We start from the raw sequence: 23,474 nt of genomic DNA, 5'->3' as shown, positions 1-23,474 counted from the left end.
TATAACATTTTATTGTCCAAAAAACAACATCAGTATTGGAAACTGCTTTAACCTCTAAACAATCTAAATCTCAAGAAGATGACTATCATGGTATATATAAATAAAAATATAAAATATGTATAATATTTAGGATTTCTTAAGCTTAGATTAAAGATGATTAGGATAATAATATTTTCTAAGTTCCACTTTCATTGCTAATTTTTAAAAATATTACTTCTAATATTAATAATATATTTTTTAAAATATAATAGTATATAAGTAATTTATATTGAAAATAATTTTTCTTTTTATATATTTAATTATAACATTTTATTGTCCAAAAAACAACATCAGTATTGGAAACTGCTTTAACCTCTAAACAATCTAAATCTCAAGAAGATGACTATCATGGTATATATAAATAAAAATATAAAATATGTATAATATTTAGGATTTCTTAAGCTTAGATTAAAGATGTATAGGATAATAATATTTTCTAAGTTCCACTTTCATTGCTAATTTTTAAAAATATTACTTCTAATATTAATAATATATTTTTTAAAATATAATAGTATATAAGTAATTTATATTGAAAATAATTTTTCTTTTTATATATTTAATTATAACATTTTATTGTCCAAAAAACAACATCAGTATTGGAAACTGCTTTAACCTCTAAACAATCTAAATCTCAAGAAGATGACTATCATGGTATATTTAAATAAAAATATAAAATATGTATAATATTTAGGATTTCTTAAGCTTAGATTAAAGATGATTAGGATAATAATATTTTCTAAGTTCCACTTTCATTGCTAATTTTTAAAAATATTACTTCTAATATTAATAATATATTTTTTAAAATATAATAGTATATAAGTAATTTATATTGAAAATAATTTTTCTTTTTATATATTTAATTATAACATTTTATTGTCCAAAAAACAACATCAGTATTGGAAACTGCTTTAACCTCTAAACAATCTAAATCTCAAGAAGATGACTATCATGGTATATATAAATAAAAATATAAAATATGTATAATATTTAGGATTTCTTAAGCTTAGATTAAAGATGTATAGGATAATAATATTTTCTAAGTTCCACTTTCATTGCTAATTTTTAAAAATATTACTTCTAATATTAATAATATATTTTTTAAAATATAATAGTATATAAGTAATTTATATTGAAAATAATTTTTCTTTTTATATATTTAATTATAACATTTTATTGTCCAAAAAACAACATCAGTATTGGAAACTGCTTTAACCTCTAAACAATCTAAATCTCAAGAAGATGACTATCATGGTATATATAAATAAAAATATAAAATATGTATAATATTTAGGAAATTTATTTTTATTTTCTTAGATAAGTTCCACTTGCATTCAAATATTAATAATTTATTTAGTAAGGAAATAATTTTTATAATTATGCGCATTCTATATTTTTAACTATCGTATTAAAATTAATGACAAATATTCTTAATTTACATTTGAAAATAATTATATAGGAATAAAAGCTTTAAAACGTATGTCTCCAAAATATTCGCCGTCTATATCCGATTCGGATGAAACTGGAGATCTTTCTGAAAATAGTATTTATTTCTTATAATTTTTGAAAATAAGCATATAAAATTAGGATATGTTTTTAGTTCATATAAATCATTTTTTTAATAAAATAGCACTTTGATAATTAATTTTGCTTTAAATATCCTAACAAAATTGATTATCTTTTTATATTTTATATACTATAGAATCCGAGAAAGTCAATAAAAGAAGAAAATATATATGTAAATATAACAAGATATGGGAGCAAAAATATGTTTGGTTGATGAGGCTTACAGGTAGCCATGCTAAATGTAGAATATGTCTTACAGTATTTAGTTACTACAATGGGGGGGGGGAATATGATATTTTGCGACACCAAAAATCGTCAAAGCATTAGTCAGTACAGGGGAGTCTATCAACGTCTATTGCAATACAAAAATATTCTCCAAAAATAATAAATAATACAGATGCAACAACAATTGCGGAAACTGTATATTCATATCATGTAGTTAAACATTCACAGAGCTATCTGCCATCACAATGTGGGTCGAATCTCTTTCCCATAATATTTAACAAAATAAGTGCTAACTTTACTTGTGGTAGGACAAAAATGAGCAAGGCTATCACAAATGTGTTAGGACCTGAATCCAAGAGGTCAATTCTAGACGATTTGAAAGAAGAACATCCATATGCTATTTTAACAGATGCATCAAATAAGGGAAATATTAAAACATTTCCCCTGATCCTTCGCTATTTCAACAAGAATAAGGGCATTTCTATAAAACTATTGAAATTTTTTTCATCCGATAGTGAAAAATCCAACGATATAGCTAACCACATAATGCTAAATATAGCTGATTCAGGGTTATCAATGAGTTGCCTGTCAGCTTTCTGCGCTGATAATGCCTCTGTTAATTTTGGCAAAAATCAAAGTGTATTTACCGAATTGAGGCACAATAATGAATTAATACCAATTGGCTGTATATGCCATATACTGCATAATTCTTGCAAGAAGGCAATGAATGCACTATCTGTAGATGTCGAAATAATTGTGATGAAATGTTTTAACGAATTTAGTTCATCTACTAAAAGAGTCACTGAATTAAAAGAATTAGTGGAGTGGTCTGATTTGGAATGGTGTGAGTTGTTGCGATATGTACCTATCAGGTGGTTATCATTAATACCTGTCATCGAGAGTATTTTAAAATTTTACGAACCCTTATAGAAATACTTCTTAAATAAAGATTTTAAAAGCTGTCATAAAATTTTGAAAAATTTTTTCGAGGATGAAATGTCAGAAGCATATTTGGGATTAGTTTCACATGTAGGAAATCTATTTCAAGTAGTTAATATTCAGTTGCAATCAGAAGATTCTTTATTGATAAAGATTCACAAAATCATGCTACAGCTCTGTTCATCTCTACAGTTAAAAATAGATAATAAATTTTATGGCGCTATTGCTAAAAATATTATATTAAAATGTTCAAATAATACTTTTAATATATTTTTAAATGAAGCAGATATTTAAGACAATTTTAGAATATCATTTGATTTTAATAACTCTATTTACAAATGTTTAAATATTATGACCTTGGAACAGAAACCATCATTTGATGTTTTTGTAATTTAATAAATATATTAAAATTACCGACAAACATTGAAGCCTTGTTTGAAGAGATTGTAATTTTTTCCATTTTTTATGATTCGCCAAAATACTTAAAGTTAGATGGTCTAAAAGCAGAGGAGAAATGGGTGGAATTTTTTCGTAATAACGATAAATCCCCATTTCAAAATTTTTGGACAGCTTTTAAAATCTTTATTTAAGAAGTATTTCTTTAAGGGTTCGTAAAATTTTAAAATTCTCTCGATGGCAGGTATTAATGATAACCACCTGATAGGTACATATCGCAACAACTCACACCATTCCAAATCAGACCACTCCACTAATTCTTTTAATTCAGTGACTCTTTTAGTTGATGATCTAAATTCGTTAAAACATTTCATCACAATTATTTCGACATCTACAGATAGTGCATTCATTGCCTTCTTGCAAGAATTATGCAGTATATGGCATATACAGCCAATTGGTATTAATTCATTATTGTGCTGCCTCAATTCGGTAAATACACTTTGATTTTTGCCAAAATTAACAGAGGCATTATCAGCGCAGAAAGCTGACATGCAACTCATTGATAACCCTGAATCAGCTATATTTAGCATTATGTGGTTAGCTATATCGTTGGATTTTTCACTATCGGATGAAAAAAATTTCAATAGTTTTATAGAAATGCCCTTATTCTTGTTGAAATAGCGAAGGATCAGGGGAAATGTTTTAATATTTCCCTTATTTGATGCATCTGTTAAAATAGCATATGGATGTTCTTCTTTCAAATCGTCTAGAATTGACCTCTTGGATTCAGGTCCTAACACATTTGTGATAGCCTTGCTCATTTTTGTCCTACCACAAGTAAAGTTAGCACTTATTTTGTTAAATATTATGGGAAAGAGATTCGACCCACATTGTGATGGCAGATAGCTCTGTGAATGTTTAACTACATGATATGAATATACAGTTTCCGCAATTGTTGTTGCATCTGTATTATTTATTATTTTTGGAGAATATTTTTGTATTGCAATAGACGTTGATAGACTCCCCTGTACTGACTAATGCTTTGACGATTTTTGGTGTCGCAAAATATCATATTCCCCCCCCCCATTGTAGTAACTAAATACTGTAAGACATATTCTACATTTAGCATGGCTACCTGTAAGCCTCATCAACCAAACATATTTTTGCTCCCATATCTTGTTATATTTACATATATATTTTCTTCTTTTATTGACTTTCTCGGATTCTATAGTATATAAAATATAAAAAGATAATCAATTTTGTTAGGATATTTAAAGCAAAATTAATTATCAAAGTGCTATTTTATTAAAAAAATGATTTATATGAACTAAAAACATATCCTAATTTTATATGCTTATTTTCAAAAATTATAAGAAATAAATACTATTTTCAGAAAGATCTCCAGTTTCATCCGAATCGGATATAGACGGCGAATATTTTGGAGACATACGTTTTAAAGCTTTTATTCCTATATAATTATTTTCAAATGTAAATTAAGAATATTTGTCATTAATTTTAATACGATAGTTAAAAATATAGAATGCGCATAATTATAAAAATTATTTCCTTACTAAATAAATTATTAATATTTGAATGCAAGTGGAACTTATCTAAGAAAATAAAAATAAATTTCCTAAATATTATACATATTTTATATTTTTATTTATATATACCATGATAGTCATCTTCTTGAGATTTAGATTGTTTAGAGGTTAAAGCAGTTTCCAATACTGATGTTGTTTTTTGGACAATAAAATGTTATAATTAAATATATAAAAAGAAAAATTATTTTCAATATAAATTACTTATATACTATTATATTTTAAAAAATATATTATTAATATTAGAAGTAATATTTTTAAAAATTAGCAATGAAAGTGGAACTTAGAAAATATTATTATCCTATACATCTTTAATCTAAGCTTAAGAAATCCTAAATATTATACATATTTTATATTTTTATTTATATATACCATGATAGTCATCTTCTTGAGATTTAGATTGTTTAGAGGTTAAAGCAGTTTCCAATACTGATGTTGTTTTTTGGACAATAAAATGTTATAATTAAATATATAAAAAGAAAAATTATTTTCAATATAAATTACTTATATACTATTATATTTTAAAAAATATATTATTAATATTAGAAGTAATATTTTTAAAAATTAGCAATGAAAGTGGAACTTAGAAAATATTATTATCCTAATCATCTTTAATCTAAGCTTAAGAAATCCTAAATATTATACATATTTTATATTTTTATTTATATATACCATGATAGTCATCTTCTTGAGATTTAGATTGTTTAGAGGTTAAAGCAGTTTCCAATACTGATGTTGTTTTTTGGACAATAAAATGTTATAATTAAATATATAAAAAGAAAAATTATTTTCAATATAAATTACTTATATACTATTATATTTTAAAAAATATATTATTAATATTAGAAGTAATATTTTTAAAAATTAGCAATGAAAGTGGAACTTAGAAAATATTATTATCCTAATCATCTTTAATCTAAGCTTAAGAAATCCTAAATATTATACATATTTTATATTTTTATTTATATATACCATGATAGTCATCTTCTTGAGATTTAGATTGCTTTGAGGTTAAAGCACTAGTTTCCAATACTGATGTTGTTTTTTGGACAATAAAATGTTATAATTAAATATATAAAAAGAAAAATTATTTTCAATATAAACTGTTTATGTACTATTATATATTTATAATTATACATACTATATACATTAATTATACATACCACGAACACGATCACGAAGATGCTTAAGTTCCACCACCTCAGGAATCACTGGCACTGATTTCTTGAAGAAATTCTTAATTGATTTTTGTTTCATACCAGTTGAGGTTGTTGAGGTGCCAATACCAAATATGATGTTGCTTTTTGGACAATAAAACATATATTTTAATTAAATATATAAAAAGAAAAATTATTTTCAATATAAATTACTTATATACTATTATATTTTAAAAAATATATTATTAATATTAGAAGTAATATTTTTAAAAATTAGCAATGAAAGTGGAACTTAGAAAATATTATTATCCTAATCATCTTTAATCTAAGCTTAAGAAATCCTAAATATTATACATATTTTATATTTTTATTTATATATACCATGATAGTCATCTTCTTGAGATTTAGCTTGTTTAGAGGTTAAAGCAGTTCCCAATACTGATGTTGTTTTTTGGACAATAAAATGTTATAATTAAATATATAAAAAGAAAAATTATTTTCAATATAAATTACTTATATACTATTATATTTTAAAAAATATATTATTAATATTAGAAGTAATATTTTTAAAAATTAGCAATGAAAGTGGAACTTAGAAAATATTATTATCCTAATCATCTTTAATCTAAGCTTAAGAAATCCTAAATATTATACATATTTTATATTTTTATTTATATATACCATGATAGTCATCTTCTTGAGATTTAGATTGCTTTGAGGTTAAAGCACTAGTTTCCAATACTGATGTTGTTTTTTGGACAATAAAATGTTATAATTAAATATATAAAAAGAAAAATTATTTTTAATATAAACTGTTTATGTACTATTATATATTTATAATTATACATACTATATACATTAATTATACATACCACGAACACGATCACGAAGATGCTTAAGTTCCACCACCTCAGGAATCACTGGCACTGATTTCTTGAAGAAATTCTTAATTGATTTTTGTTTCATACCAGTTGAGGTTGTTGAGGTGCCAATACCAAATATGATGTTGCTTTTTGGACAATTAAACATATATTTTAATTAAATATATAAATATAAAAATTATTTTCAAAAAAAACTGCTTTTGTACTATTATTTATACACAGCTTATCGTCGATCTAGAATTGGAGTGATCCACTTGTGCCAACTGCCAATGTTTAAAATGAGAAAATCAACATTAAAGTTTAAAATCAAATACGCAAAGGATGCGTGCAACCTTCTTTTTTTTCTTGCCAAAAAAATGTCCTATTTTTGTTGTCCATTCCATAAGCATAACTATTTTGGTCTCCTTATTAAACCTCAAGATTATAAATTAAACTGAATCAGGTATATAATATTTAAAAACACAAATTTTACATAACTATTTTGGTCTCCTCTCCTTATTAAACTTAAAGATTATAAATTAAACTGATTGAGGTTAATATGCTATGTTTATTAATTGAGAGAAAAATTAAAAGTGACAAATATAGGGTTAGCATAAATCTTGATTTAAAAAAATGATTTTTTTGATTTATATCAAAATGATAATAATTATTTAAATAAATGTAAAAATCATATTAAAAAAATTTGCCTAGGACTGGGGCATATTATAGAGTAAAAGTAATTTTTTAACATACATTCATTTAATTATATTACTATACATTAATATCCAGTTTATTGATTAACAAAACAAGTACTTTCTAAGCTTATACTTGTTATATTTTCAATATTATATATATTTGCCTATTTATAATAAATATTAATTATTTATATATAAAAATATTTATATCTTACATTGATTATAATAAATTTAAACAATGAATATTATAGTTATAAGAAAAAGTATGTTATTTATTATTTACAAAAAGATTCAATCTAATTTGAAATAGATTTTATAAACTAATGAAGCTAAAAAATATCAATGTACATTTTTATTTGTAAGAGAATAATTCAAATTGTAGCATGTTATAAAAAGTAAGATTTTATTTGGTTTTATTATAAAATGATGAGAAATGTGTGATAAAAAAAGGATGTTTGTATAAAAGATGACATGATAATCATAAAAACCATATGTGTTGTTGTCCAAAAAATATCTTTATTATGAAAACAAAAAATTGATTTAAATCGAAATTTTGTAAATTTAAAATAAAGTAAAAAATTATTTAAAAAGTATGCCCTGTGGGAATATATTCTTGCAAAGTTATATTAAAATATCTATTAATTTGGCCAGAACAGCCATTTAAAATCATTTATTATGAAAATTTTATGAATGTTTAGTGCTTAATATATTATTAGCAAAATAGAACATTTTATTACTTAAATCTGTTTGGTATTATAATGTCCACTTCTAAAAGTTCTATTCTTCTATGAAAATGTCGAGTGGAGCACTGCAATTATAGAATCTAGATAACGATATAAAATATATTAAGTAATTTAAAATATATTTATAATAATTATACATACTTTTCTAACTTCAAATTTTGAAAATGTCGAATGGATTGGATTGGTTGGATGGAGATTAGCGGAAATATAAAATAAAAAAACTAGACATATTTTTCGAATAAATATTTAAAATTTATTTTAAAAATAATCAAATACTGTCTCTCAAAATTATTATTTATATATTAAAAACATTAAAATGCTAAAAAAAAAAATGTGGGAGAAATTAAAAAATTGTGGGAGATTTCTAATTGAGGGAGTGAGATGTATGTGGGTAAACTAAAAAATTGTGGGAGACTCCCACTGATGGGGGGAGGCATGGCAACCCTGCTCCACACCCTTATAATTTTCCCGACGAAGTTCAATTCAATTATTACTTAATTTTTCTTTACTTACCAAACCTCCTCTTATCCCCACACCCTAAAAAAAAATTTCCCGGCGATGTTAAATTATTTTGATGTTCTCATGATCCATTTTATTGGCTAAATCTTCTCACTCCACACCCTAAATATTTTCCCGACGAATTCAAATTCTATTTATGATCTAATAATCCATTTTATTGGCTAAACCTTCTCACTCCACACCCTAAAAATTTTCCCGACCAATTTAAATTCTATTTATAATCTAATAATCTATTTTATTGGCTAAACCTTCTCACTCCACACCCAAGAAAAAATTTTCCAGGCGAAGTTAAATTCTATTGATGATCTGATCCATTTTATTGGCTAAACCTTCTCACTTCACATCTTAAAAATTCTCCCGGCGATGTTAATTTTTCTTTACGATTATTTCTTATATTCCAAATTCCCCTCCTATAACACCACACCCTGAAAATTTTCCCGATGATAAACTTCTTTTCTACGATCATTTTTGAATGTCTCATTTTATTTGCCAAATCTCCCCACTACATCTTAATATTTCCCGAAGAATTTTTTTTGTTTACGTTCATTTATTATTTCTCTTGTCTGCTTGTTCTTAATGATACTCCTTATACTTTATGTACCTAATTTTATTTTATTTTATTGTTTTTTTTTAATATTTCCAACCCCCCTAATTTCGATTGTTCTTTTTTTTCAATTTTGATTTTTTTTTTCTTTTTTCTCTTGTTAATACCCTTTTTTTGTTGTTCTTAATATAATACTTCTTATCCTTTATGTATCTAATTCTATTTTATTTTTCTTTAAATTTACCAACCCCCTTAATTTCGATTCGTCTGATAGCTCAAGTATATTTCTTCTCTTTTTTTTCAATTTGATTTTTTCCCCCCATTTCCCTTGTTAATATCTTTTGGTTTTTTCTTTCTACCGTTCAAATTTATATCTGTATTTTTTTTGTGTTCTCCCCTTCAAAGCCATCCCATGATAAACTCTTGATGCCAAGTATGCTTAAAAATAATTTAGCAGAATCTAAATAGTGTATTTAGGAAATATTGTTCGCCCGCTTGCCCCAATTCTGGGAAAATCCCCCTCTCCCGTCCAGATCCTTTTATTAGAGCTCATCACTCGTATGACCCCAGTCTTGTTTGTTGTTCCTCAAGCTCTGGCGATTTATTTCTTAATTCGCATATGCCCCCAGTTTTATCTAGGATTCCCATAGCTGCCCGAGAGTCGATGTCAAGGTTCCTCACGTCCGTTATTAATAATTTGAATTCAGATTTCTCTTCAATACCCTTATGGTTTGACCTAATCAGTTTTTGTTTTCGAGTCCTAGTTAAACCCAAAAATAAAATGAATAACTTATCTGCCTCAATTAAGGAAAAGGCGTCCAATTTTGGTAATACTATTATTGATGAATTTATCCCATCTAACTCTTTAAATCCTAACTTTTTCCGCTGTAAATTGATATCTGAAAAATTAGATCTTGGAGATATTAACGGCGCTGCCCGAATATTGACCGATGATACGATTTCCCCTATCAACCTATCTTCCAACAACTTCTCGAGAAACATCCATTGGCCACCCCTTTTAACATTCACTCACCCGCATGCCTCTTCCCCTATTCCTTTCACCTGTGATGAAGTACTTAAGTGCTTGAAGTCCTTCAAAAAAGGAACGACAGGTGGATTGGACTGTTTCAGACCCGGTTTTTTATTGATTTAATTCAGTGCTCTGATAATGGTTTCATTGACCCTTTGCTGAAATCATTAACTGAACTTTGCAATAATATCCTCTTATGCGAAGTTCCTCTTTGTATTCGTCCTATCCTTTTTGGAGCACGTCTTGTTTCTTTAACCAAGCCGGATGGTGGCATTAGACCCATAGCCATAGGGTCATTCTTTCGTTGATTAGTCGCCAAGGCTATTGTAAATAGGATCCGGCCTAAGGCTAGTTCCCTCCTATTTCCCTCACAGTTAGGATTTGGAGTGAGGGGTGGGTGTGAAGTGTCCTCACATGTTACGCGTATTTTTATTAATACTGAGGCGGATAAGGTTTTCTGCAAGCTAGACATCAGAAATGCCTTCAATATCATCCATAGGAGCGCGTTCTTACCCTCATTTTTTCATCATTTCTCAAAATACTGGAATTTCCTTAATTCCTGTTATGAATTCCCTTCATTACTCAAATTCTGGGAATTTGCCATATCCTCTGAAGAGGGGATTCAGCAAGGTGATCCACTAGGTTCTTTGCTCTTTACCATAGGAATTCAGGATGTGATTAAAAATTTAAAGTCTGATTTCAAATAAGACCTAAATTTATGTTATCTCGACGATGGCACTTTTGGCGGCTCTTTATCTAATGTTTTGTCGGCCATAGAGTACGTTGAGATGGAAGCTTCTAAGATTGGTTTTTCCCTAAATAGAAAGAAGTGCGAAATATCCTCCCTCAACAACAAGGATTTTATCCCTCCCCCAGATTTTATAATTGTTCCACACGAGGAACTGTCTTTTAGGTTCCCCTATCGGTTTTTCAACTTCTTTTTGTCAAAATTTTTTTGCCGATTTGATTCAGTCCCTCTTCAATTCACTCAAGAATCTTCCTCATCTTCCCAAGCATCAGTTCTTTTTCCTCACTAAAAAATGCCTTTTTCTACCTAAATTCCTACTCATTTTTAAATCTTCCCCGGTTTTCCAGTATAACACCCTCCTTAAGACCTTCGAATTAAAATTTAAACATTTTATCGAATTCCTTTTAGTCTTGAATTTTTCTAATTTTAATTGGTCTTTCGCCTCCATGCCCGCTTACAGGGGGGGGGGGGGTCTTGGATTTTCACCCCCCTTCCTAATGGCAATTGCGTGCTTTCTTTCATATCGAATATCCTTTAACGATTCTATTTCCTCGCTTATCGAGTTGAACAATCCTCTCTTATCTTCCGCTAAACAAGAGTGGCTTACCCTAGCTATCCAAGGATCCGAGTAGCCAGTTTCCTGTCATCTAGAGAGCTTCCTGGTCCCTTTTCTTCAATGCGCATTTGAAAATCTTTGTCTGCGTCCCGATCTAACTAACCTTCAACTGCTTAGAAACGCAAAAAAAATTCTAACGGCCATGAATGGCTAGACGCGATTCCGAGTGGTAAAAAGGAAACGTTACTCACAGACGATGAGTTTCAAACTGCCATTGGCCATAGGCTTGGTTGCCTTATGCCTTCTGTTGGCACCTGTGCTGCCTGTCGCAAACAGGTTGATACTTTTTCTAGACATTGTTTTTCTTGTCTCAAAGTCAGTGGCCGTTTTCTGAGGCACGACAACCTTAATAGGTTAATTTGCAAAGCTTTGATTTCGGCCGGATTCCCCAATAGTTTGGAGCCATTAGGTCTCCTAAATGCAGATGGTAAGCGTCCCGACGGCATGTCTTTGACGTCTTGGCACGGCGGCAAAAGACTTGTCTGGGATGTCTCGTGTGTTACCTCCTTTCCGGCTAACGGAAGTACCGACCCATTATAACTTCAAGAAGTCAATAAGCTTAATAAATATAGATTCCTCCCTAATTCTTTTATATTTATTCCCCTAATTAGCGTTCTGGGAAACCCCGGTCCCCAATCCCTAAAGTTCTTAAATCAATTGGGTAGAAGAATTGCATTAAGAACAAGGGTCAAAAACGAGTCCCTATCTCTTAAACAAAAAATCCAATTCGAAATCCTAAAGGAGAACTACAAATGTTTCTTCGAAACACTCCCTTTTCCCTCCTAGTTCAGCACCCCCAATTTGCCAAATATTTTTTTTAGCTGTTTAAATATTGAAATTATTTTGTAAATCACATATATTTACTTTAAAAAAAAGAAAAGTTTTTTTTAACAAAAAAATGATAATAAGTTTATGTCATATGTTTTTAAATTAACTTACATTATTAATCAATTTTGTATTTATTTTTACTAAAAATTATTATTATTTTCTCCCAAATTTTTTTTTTGTACACTGCTTTTTTTTGTGCCTTCATAATTAAAATATTATTATTTTATATGATCTTATAGTAGAACAGAACATAGAAGAATAATCAATATATAATATAATACTTTATATATATATATATAAGTTATAAATTAGGCTTGTTTTTTTAAAAAAAATGAATAGATATTAAAATCCAAGAAAATATAATGTTATTATAATATTTTTCTAGTAAAGAAAGCAATTTAATCAATCAAATTTTTCATTAATCATTTTCTTTCTTTATTTTATTTTCAATATTATTTTTTAATAGTGTTGTAACGAAGTTCGTTTTTTTGAAAAAAATGATGAACGGCGTTCCTTTTATTTTTGACGAACTTTGAACGTGAACGCGTTCCTTTTTTATGACGAACGCGTTCTAATTTAACGTTCGTTATATTTTAAAAATACTATTTATTTTTATTTATTTGAAAAATTTAATATTAAACCGAATTCTTTTAAAAAAAGTATTATTTACATTTTTTACATTTCAATTTTTTTAACACGCCATTATTATAATTTATTAATTTGAATATTTTTGTTTATATTTTAATTTAATGCAATAGCATAAGCATGGATTTTATTATTTAATCCTCATCATCTGATTCTGAAAATCCAAAATCAAATAAATTAACATTACCATGGCCAAATATGATAAATGTTTTACAGTAACATCCTATATTGAAGGAACTAATTCAATGCTTACCAAGTGTAAAATGTGCCCAAAAAGTATTATATCAGTATCAAATCTTCAAGTTCCAATATAAAGAGACATTTGATTGTAATATTAATTATTTTATATAATATAACTAAGTAAAATCATTAAATTTGAAGATTTGGGATATTTGACCCCAACAATAACGATAGTTATTTTAAAATTAAAAAAAATTAATGGCCTCAAATATGGTCAACCATTGATAGACGCGGTATTAAATGGAGAATTAATAAAAGGTATTAAAACTATCACTCTTAATTAATTACATATATTTTATATTTTTTAAAGATTTGAACATATATATGAAGATCAATATATTCTTTCTGCAATTATACATCCAGTCAAGCTTCAATGCCATAGATAAAACTTCCGCAGAAGGAACCTTTTAAAAATAAAATTATTTTCAAAACCCTAGAAATGATAATGATAATGCAAGAACTGTTAATTTCGAGATATCTTTTTTTTGTCGAGGAAGTAGAGAATGGATTGGAGGAGGATAATTTATATCAATTTTTTGAAGCAAATAACAAAACAAATGTTTTTAATAATTCCCCATGTTAAAAGAGTTATTTATTAAGTATAATACCGCAATCCCCTCATCTACCCTTGAGCGCGTTTTTAGTATAGCTAATGCCGTATTAACTGCCAAACGTTCCTGTCTATCAGATGAAAATTTTATTAAAAATTAATAAGAAAAATTTTTTATATAAAAATATCTTTTTATTTGCTATATTATATTGAATTTATAATTATATTATCAAAATAAAACTATAATATTTTTTAACATGTGTAAAATAATGTGTTAAAAAATATAAGACATTTATTTATATTAGATTAAACTTTTAAAAAAAATTTATCATAAAATTTTTAACGGTTCATGAACGCGTTCGTGAACGTGAAAGCTTCTTTTTTTTGAGTGAACTTGAACGCGTTCGATTTTTTTAGAAATGTTTACAGCACTATTTTTTAGCCTTTCGTATCATGCAGCCTTTCAACTTATAGACCTTGCGCTTTGTCGATGTTCCTATGGTATAAATATATTATATTAAGATTTTTTAAATTTATATTTTTTTCAGATATCTACAGAGGTAAATTAAAGAAAATACTTTTATATCGGCCCAGCGACAGTTCTGTAAAAACATAAATAGGTTGAGAGTTATCTATTTTTAGACCCCATCCGGATTTTTGGCTCATTTTATAATACTTTTTATTTTTTAACAAATTCACGAAGTCTTGACCGGGTTTTGTGTTCTGAGTCTTAAATGTTGTAAGGTTCAGAATCATTTCGAATTAGGTGAAATAAACTGAACCCAGGTTAGGTCCAGAACACTGCAATTAAAAAAAATTAATTATTAAGCTGAATATTTAAAAGAAATTTTTTTAACTTAATATATATATAATTGGCTCAAATTGAGCCATTAACAGCATTACTGAGATGTACTTTGAAAATAGATTGAATGGGTATTTTTCCAATTCTTTAATACACCATATTTTATTCATTAATATTTTGTAGTTTATATATCTATTATAATAATCCTCAAAAAACGTCAATCAAATTTAACCAATAGTGTTTTTTTTTAAATATTTGTCCAATGATAATCATCATAGCAATTTTAAGCCAATTGTAATTCCCATGTGATTTGTAATATGGCGAATTTCTTCGATCTATTGCTTGGTTTAGCTGATAGCAATTACAAATTTAAATATATAGAAGTGATGATGGCACTTTCAGAAATAATAGTTTATATCAAAGTAAATTTTTAATATTAATAAATAATTTTTAATTATTTTAGAATTAGAAAATCAAACATTTTAGATTGCACAAGAATATTTTGAGAAACATGGATTTCCAAACTGCCTTGGCTCATTAGATGGTAAGCTCATAAAAATCAAAAGTCCTGTAAAATCTGCCATTTTTTCAAATATAGATCTTTTAAATCTATTGCTTAGTTTAGCTGATAGCAATTACAAATTTATATATAGATGTGATGGTGGCACTTTCAGAAATAGCAGTTTATATCAAAGTAAATTTTTAATATTAATAAATAATTTTAATTATTTTAGAGTTAGAAAATCAAATATTTTATATTTTGAGAAACATGGATTTCCAAACTGCCTTGGCTCATTAGATGGTATGCACATAAAAATAAATAGTCCTGCAAAATTAGATCTTTTAAATCAATTGATATCTTTTAACTAGGTAATTTTTATGCATAAATAAATAATATTTGCTTCTCTCTTATCTTTTCTGAAAATTTCGCTGAGCCCCGTGAATTTGAAGAGAAGCAAAAGGTTAGGGTAGAAGAAAGGACTGCGGGATGGCATGAAGGGACAGTGGTTCAACTGAAAAGTGCGATATTGTATAATGTTAGTCTGAGGGTATTATAAAAAACAAGCATGCCGACCAACTGAGGAATGCTCATGTACAAGCTAAGGAATTACCCATATTCTACATGCATTTCATTGTGTTGTATATTTTCTCATAACTTCATAATTGTAGAATGTATATTATTCATAACTTATTATAAGATTTTTGATTAAATGTATAACCTTTTTGTTTTACTTATATATATAATTTGACTATGATTGAAGTTAACATCCTATTATTTGTTAACTTTTATACAACTATATATCTTTTAATTAGGTAATTTTTATGCATAAGTAAATATTTGCATCTCTCTTATCTTTTCTGAAAATTTGGCTTTTCTACATACATTTGTTGCAAGGAGGAAATATAACTTCATAATTGTAGAATGTATGTTATTCATAACTTATTATAACTTTTTTGATTAAATGTATAACCTTTTTGTTTTACTTATATATAATTTGACTACGAGTGAAGTTAACCTCCTATTATTTGTTAACTTAGAATATCTTTTTATTCTATTGTAATTTAATAGCAATGTCGTAAATTTAATTTTATATTTTGTAACTAAGTAATAAATCATTTAGAAGGGTGGTGGTTTGTTTAAAATTTAAATTAGGATAAACATATTTTAGGCATGGTACTTTAATATGTATTCATGAATTTCATATAAATACCAGGAGCTAAACAGTAGAATGAGGTAAATCAGATATTTCCCCTTCATTTGATGATAATTTTAAAAATTTTCCCAACTATATAAAATGGCAAAAAAAATATGTACATATTAGAATGATTTAATTCTTATAAACCCCTTACATCAGGCCTATTTTCCTGGATACAAGGCAAAAATAAATTATTCTGGGTTTTCCTGGGCTTGGGAAATATTTTTCACAATTAATATGGACTTGGACGTAGCTTGAGAAACATTTTTCAAAATTAATATAGTCTTAGATTCGTGAAAAATTTTTAATTTTAAATATGAGCTAGAAATTGGCCTGAAGGTGTTAATTGAGATTGATTTTTTTATATATATTTAAATTTGTATTGATATTTTATATAACTTAACTGGTATTATTTGAACATAACCTATTTAATATGTTAGCCTGTAACCTTGTTTTTGTCTAATAGGAATGAGAATATTACTAACTATAATAGACCTAATTATAATAAGAGACAAAATTTTGACATTAGTAGGAATAATGGTAATTATAATTTTAGTAATGTTAATGACAACAGGAATAGGAATTTTAGTAATGTTAGAAACAATAATAATTATAATAGCAATAACTATAACTATAGAAATAATCAGTATAATGATGGCAACTATCAAAATTACAATTATCGGTATAACAATAGCAACTTTAGAAACTTTCATAATAATAATTATCAATCTAATAACAACAACTATGGTAGGAACAACGCCTGGTTTAATTATAATCAGAGAAGGCAGATTCAATGTGACGATCAAAATCATAATAATTACCGATCTTATAACAACAATTCAAATAATTATGAAGGAAACAACAGGTGGCATAATAAGAATAACCAAAGAAAACTAATATAATATGACAATCGTAATCGGTGGAAAGATTTTAATCAAAGAAAATAAATCCAGTATGATAATCAAACTTCTACAATAGCAATAATTGTAACAAGATCATTGAAAAAGTTGGGGAAAATAAAGTTGGCACTGCTAAAGACAATAATGAGAATGATTTCAATGTCAACAACCTGGCTGAAAATACAAACAAAGGTGATGACAGTGCTTTTATGACTACTTGGAAATTAAATAATGTTACTACTACTATGTAGGTTGACACTGGATCAAAGTATACCATCATACCTCATGATATGGCTAAAAAAATTGGTATAAGAGAAATGAAGAAATCTAGTTTGCGGCTTACAGCCTACGACGGAAACTTGATTAAAATCATCGAGACAACTCAAGTTAAAGTAAGTTATGAAGGAATCACTATATATTTACTAGCAGTAGTTTTAGGTCGAGAAAGAACGCGTTATTAGGAAGAATCTGGATCAATGCCTTTAAAAATATTTTAAATAAATTCATAGGAAATATCGACACCAATTATGAAGACGAAATTAATAAACGAATTAAAGATTGTGAATCCAAATTGACCAGCGAACCAATTAACAAAGTAAATGTCAAATTACATTTAAGATGTGACGCCCAACCTAAAATAATACCACCAAAACGTGTACCTTATTCAAAGATTGATCTTGTGGGCGAAGAACTGGGTAGATGGATACATAAAAAAATTATTGAGCCGGTAAAAGATGTGTGATGGGCGAGTCCTATAACCGGGGTTTACAAAGATGATGGGAGCATCAGGCTTTGCGCTGATTTTAAAGACAATATAAACCCAGCTCTAGAAGACTTCAGTTACCCACTTCCACGTATAAATGATCTTATAGCTAAACTTTTGGAAGGAAAGAAATTTACCAAAATCGATTTCAAAAATGCTTTTCTACAAGTTCCGATCGATAAAAATAGCAGAAATCTTTTGACTATATCCACACATAAGGGATACTACCAATTTACCAGACTTCCTTTTAGATTAAAAACTTAATCTGCTATATTCCAACAAATCATGGATCAGATTTTCGGTGATATGAAAGATGTTTTATTTTATATTGATGACTTATTAATAACTGAAAGTAACGATGAAGCACATTTAAACAACATCAAAAAGGTGTTTGAGAGAATATTATCGTATGGTTTAGTACCTAATTTGCCAAAAGCTTATTTTTTAAAAACAAAGTTAGGTTCCTGGGTTATGATATAGACGAGAGGGGGATTCATGTTAATCATGATAAAATTGAATCAATAATTAACATACCAGAGCCAAAATCAACTGCTGAGTTATCAATATTTCTGGGTATGGCTATAGAAAATTTTTGAATAACTTCGCTGATATTGCTGATCCGTTATATAAAATGGTCAACAAAGAAAGATGGGAATGGAACTTAGAACATTCCAGAAGTTTTAATGATTTAAAGAAGTTGATTAGTTTCCCGCCAGCATTGACATATTTTAATCCGGAATTACCAATTGGGATTGCGACTGATGCGTCCAAATCTGAATTAGGGGCTGTTTTATTTCACACAGAGAAAGATGGCAAAAAAAACCCTATAGCTTTTGCGTCTAGAGCCTTAGCAAAATCTGAAATAAATTATACCAATTTTGAGCGTGAGGCTCTTGCCATAATGTTCGCAATTAAACGATTTCAAGAATATTTGATTGGGGCTAAATTTACTATCACCAAGGACCATAAACCATTAGTCCATATTTTTACCAAGGGACTCAAGGACAATACTACCATGTCCTTAAGGTTACAAAAGTGGAATATAACTTTGGGGGGTTACGACTTCAACATAAAGTATAAAGCAGGTAAATACAATGTTGTTTCTGACTGCCTTTCAAGATTACCACAGAAATTAGTGATGATGTTATTGAAAATAAATTTGCTGATACACCTATTAATTTTAATAAAATAGGTGATGAAACTTATAAAGATTTAGAATTATCTCAAGTTATAAATGACATAAGGAATAATGAGCCTATAAAAAATAAAACATATGAAAATATGGAATTCGATCTCAGCGTTATTTAAGATTGTCTTTTTAAAAACAACAAAATTATTATTCCATCAAGTTTTAAAAAAAATGTACTGCAGACATTTCATGAAGGTCATTTGGGAGCAGGTAAAATCAAATCCTTAGCCAAAGATTTTATGTGGTGGTCTGGTATGAATAATGATGATTGTAATATTTATCACGACAATCCTAAGAAAATACAAAATCCATGGGTCTCGGCGACTAAATCATTTGAAAGGATCCACATAGATTATGCGGGTTCATTTTTCACAAAAAATTGGTTAATAATTGTCTATGCATACAGTAAATTTCCAATTATAATTCCTGTTAAGAATATTACAACTGAAATTACGTTAAAAGAAATTTATAAAACTATTTCGCTATTGGGTATACCTGATACTATAGTTACGGACAGTGGTACTAATTTTACGAGTAAAGATTTTTGCAATGATTACGTCATAAGACATATACTAACATCCGCGTACCACCAGCAGTCCAATGGCCAGGTAGAACGTAAGGTGAGGACGTTTAAGACACATATGAAAAGAAATATTAAGATTGATTTAGACACTTCACTCGATAAATTCTTATTCAACTACAGAAATACACTAAATGAACAACAGGAGTTGCACCTTCTAAAAGAATGTTTAATCGTGATATTGAAACTAAATGGGACTTATTTAAACCGATAGAAGAAAAGGAAATTGGAATTGATAAAACTTTACCATTTAATAGAACTTTTAAGGGGATTTTGTGTGGTATAAAATACAAGGGAATGATACATGGGACAAAGGGACAATCATTTTGAAGGAAAGTGACATCATGTTCCAAGTTAATACAGATAAAGGTTTTACAAGAAAACATCTGAATCAATTAAGAAAAAGAGAATGCTATAACACATTTGTATACCACGACTCTCCTAAGAAGGAGGGAAGTGTGGACAAAAATATAAAAACTAATGATAAAAATATTGTAACACCGATTTCTAGACCGATACGAGTTAAACAAAAACCTGTGTTTTTAAAAGATTATATAACTTAAAATATTAAAATATGTAAAAATAAATTAAATACTTAAAAAAAATAAATTGGACACTAAAACGCGAAAACACAAATATAAAAAAAAATGAAAACGCTAAAAATATTATATAACAATCTTGTTGATTTATCATTCTTCACCCATTCTTATATCCAACTTGATGAATTATTATTTATAATTATTCGTGTCTGACTAATGATAATAACAATTTTGAGAATTGATAATAATAACAACTGAGTATTACAAGCAAGCTACATGACAAAATTACGATACATGAGGACAACTTTCGATAAGGATATCAAGCTTACGATTTAAACAAACCGACGTTTGGGACAAGCCAACGATTACAATGACTTATGAACGACTTGAACAATCATAATGAACAACCATTTGAACGACTTTCTATGACTTAGATGAATTATGGGAAGGCTTTTTAGAAGAGGGAGAATGTTAATTGAGGTTGATTTTTTTATATATATTTAAATTTGTATTAATATTTTATATAACTTTAATTGGTATTATTTGAACATAACCTATTTAATATGTTACGATTATTTTAGCCTGTAACCTTGTTTTTGTTTTTTATTAGTTAGATAATATAATAAAAAATACATTTTATTATAATGAATTTTTAGTACCGAATCCATAGTTATCGTTATATAACAGAAGGCCTGATCAGGCCCATGAAACTTTCATATTTGTGACTTTTTATATATTTTATTTTAGTTCTCAACTATCAAAATTATTATTGTCTTTGGCAGGTTTGAGAAAAATTTCCCAAGTGCGTGGACCTGGCTTGGGAATTTTTTTTAATATTAGACATAGGTGTAATATTTAACAAAGAATATTTATATGGCCCTCAGGTAAAAGCTAATTTAAATATATTTTTATTCAAAAAAATAGTATTCACTCTTAGTCTTAATGGTTTGACCTTTGTCTGAAGTAGGGATGAACTGGATTAAAATAGAATAAAAAATAGATATGGTTTTTAGAGATTTACTTATCTCCAGGTTTGGGAAAAAATTTTGAAAATTACTATGGGTTGGCTAGGCTTGAGAAAATTTTTTTATAAAATTATTATAGGTTGGGCTGAGCTTGGAAAATAATTTTATAAATTATATTGGGCTGGGCTTGCAAAATTATTATGAGCATGGATGCTTGTGAATTTTTTTATTATTAACTATGTGTCAGACATTGGCCTAAAACAAATTTTTTTGCAGGCCTGGGCTCGGCCTGATCAAAAAACAAAGGCCCATGAAAATCTGATTTTGATTGTATTTTAAATTCATTATAATATTTAAATATTTTATTTCAGTTCTCAACTACCAAAATTATTATGATCTTTCATTGGGCTTGAAAGAATTTTTTTAAAATTATTGGATTTGTACTTTGCCTGGGAATTTTTTTTAATATTAAATTTTGGTATAAGTAGTGCTGTGAAGTAACGTCAAAAAAGGAACGGCGTTACTAACTGTAACATTTTGAAGAAATTTTTAGGATTGAGTGATTAGAACCGTTGTCAAATAAAGAAAGGTTAGAACTAAAATGATACTAAATCAGACTAATATCCTCGATTATATATACTTTTCTATAATATTCGTCAAATAAAGAAAGGTTAGAACTAAAATGATACTAAATCAGACTAATATCCTCGATTATATATACTTTTCTATAATATTCGTCAAATAAGAAAGGTTAGAACTATGATACTATAAGATAAAAACATAATCAAAATAAATTAATGTAAATTAAAATTAAAAATTAAAGATTAAAAAAAACTAAGTTCGTAAAATCATAATTTAATCCTTTATTCAAAATTATAACATTATCAAATTAACAAAATTATAAAAGTCAAAATAATAAAAAAGATTAATAAAAAAAAATAAAATAAAATACAAAAAAGTTAATAATTATAAAAGATCATCTTGTATGGTAAAAATTGGCCTTTTTATATATTTTCAATCTTCTTTATAACTAATATTCATAACTATTCAAATATAATATTTTTATCACGCGTTATAATAATAAATCCAAAAGAATTCTTTATGCAAATTAAATATAAAGTACAAATTACTAATCTAAAATTTACAACACCTCCCTACTTAAATTAGACCCAACATTCCGCGAATAATCAATCTTCTTTCGATCTCGACTTATTCTTCTTAATCTTTGCTGTCTTCTAAGTTCTAACGAAGGCTGACTCTTGTCTAGTATTCTTAGTTTCGAACGACCGTTTGTATCCGATTGTCGCTTGAAATTTTTGAATTCTATCTTCTGTCGCTTGTCACCCTGTGCAACGATCAGTTTTTTATCTCTGTAGGCCATTGACGAACTTGATACACGCCTGTCTTCCACTATCCACGATTGATGAACGATTATCGATGACATCCAGTTTCTTTTTCATCTCTTGTTTTTTGCTAGTCTGTCTTAATTTTTTTACAATTTATCGTAGCTTGTTTTCTATCATTCTCTTGTAATCCACGATTAGCTCTTTATCTCGATAAACAATTGATTGGTCTGCGATAAACGATTGTTTTCACGAATTCTTGTTCCTATGATTGTCGATTTCCGTATCTTAGACTAAAGTCTCGGTAATAATTGGCTATATTGGTCAACGATTAACGATTGTAGCATAACGTCTTGACCACTTGTTCTACCTAGTCGCTTGTCCAGATATCCACGTTGTCTTAAGATCTCTTATACGATAATGATTTCTTGTATCTTTTGATCCAAAATAAAAAATCCGATCTCTAATTGAGCTCGATTGCGGCATAAATTTTCTAATGACGAAAAGCCGTTTCTCTTTATGAAGATTTTGGTTAATCAACAACCTGATATTTTGCTAAATATTATCAACTTAAATAACAGTTAACCGTATATCTTTAATAAAAATTTATAACGAATTTCTTTTAGCTACATTGATCACTTGTACGTATAACGATATCTTGTGACGAATTCCTTTTAAATAAACGAATAATTCTATTCTTTTTCGAATTACGACCATTGATATTGACACCATGTTTCATTGACCTAATTCTTTGTCTTT

The 23,474-nt window shown here is 27.6% G+C and overlaps 1 protein-coding gene across 1 annotated transcript; it reads left to right on the top strand.

The window, feature by feature from the left end:
• Nucleotides 1-18,730: 18,730 nt before the first annotated feature.
• LOC135925419 (uncharacterized) lies at nucleotides 18,731-20,082 on the top strand. Its single transcript, XM_065460727.1, has 3 exons — nucleotides 18,731-19,184; nucleotides 19,292-19,398; nucleotides 19,471-20,082. Exons 1-3 carry the CDS (start codon nucleotides 18,731-18,733, stop codon nucleotides 20,080-20,082), a joined length of 1,173 nt encoding a protein of 390 aa, XP_065316799.1.
• The last annotated feature ends 3,392 nt before the right edge of the window (nucleotides 20,083-23,474 follow it).

Source organism: Gordionus sp. m RMFG-2023, chromosome 1 (assembly GCF_954871325.1).
Source record: "Gordionus sp. m RMFG-2023 chromosome 1, tfGorSpeb1-WG-v2, whole genome shotgun sequence".
NCBI lineage: Eukaryota > Metazoa > Nematomorpha > Gordioida > Chordodea > Parachordodidae > Gordionus > Gordionus sp. m RMFG-2023.
This window is presented reverse-complemented; position numbering and strand designations above follow the sequence as displayed.

Bases quoted from the DNA above. Each gene is read 5' to 3' on its own strand.
- LOC135925419 (XM_065460727.1), top strand. From the start codon at position 18,731: ATGGTCAACAAAGAAAGATGGGAATGGAACTTAGAACATTCCAGAAGT. The intron at 19,185-19,291 runs GTAAATACAATG...TTAATAAAATAG, and splicing joins CAACATAAAGTATAAAGCAG to GTGATGAAACTTATAAAGAT. The intron at 19,399-19,470 runs GTTATTTAAGAT...AATGTACTGCAG, and splicing joins ATATGGAATTCGATCTCAGC to ACATTTCATGAAGGTCATTT.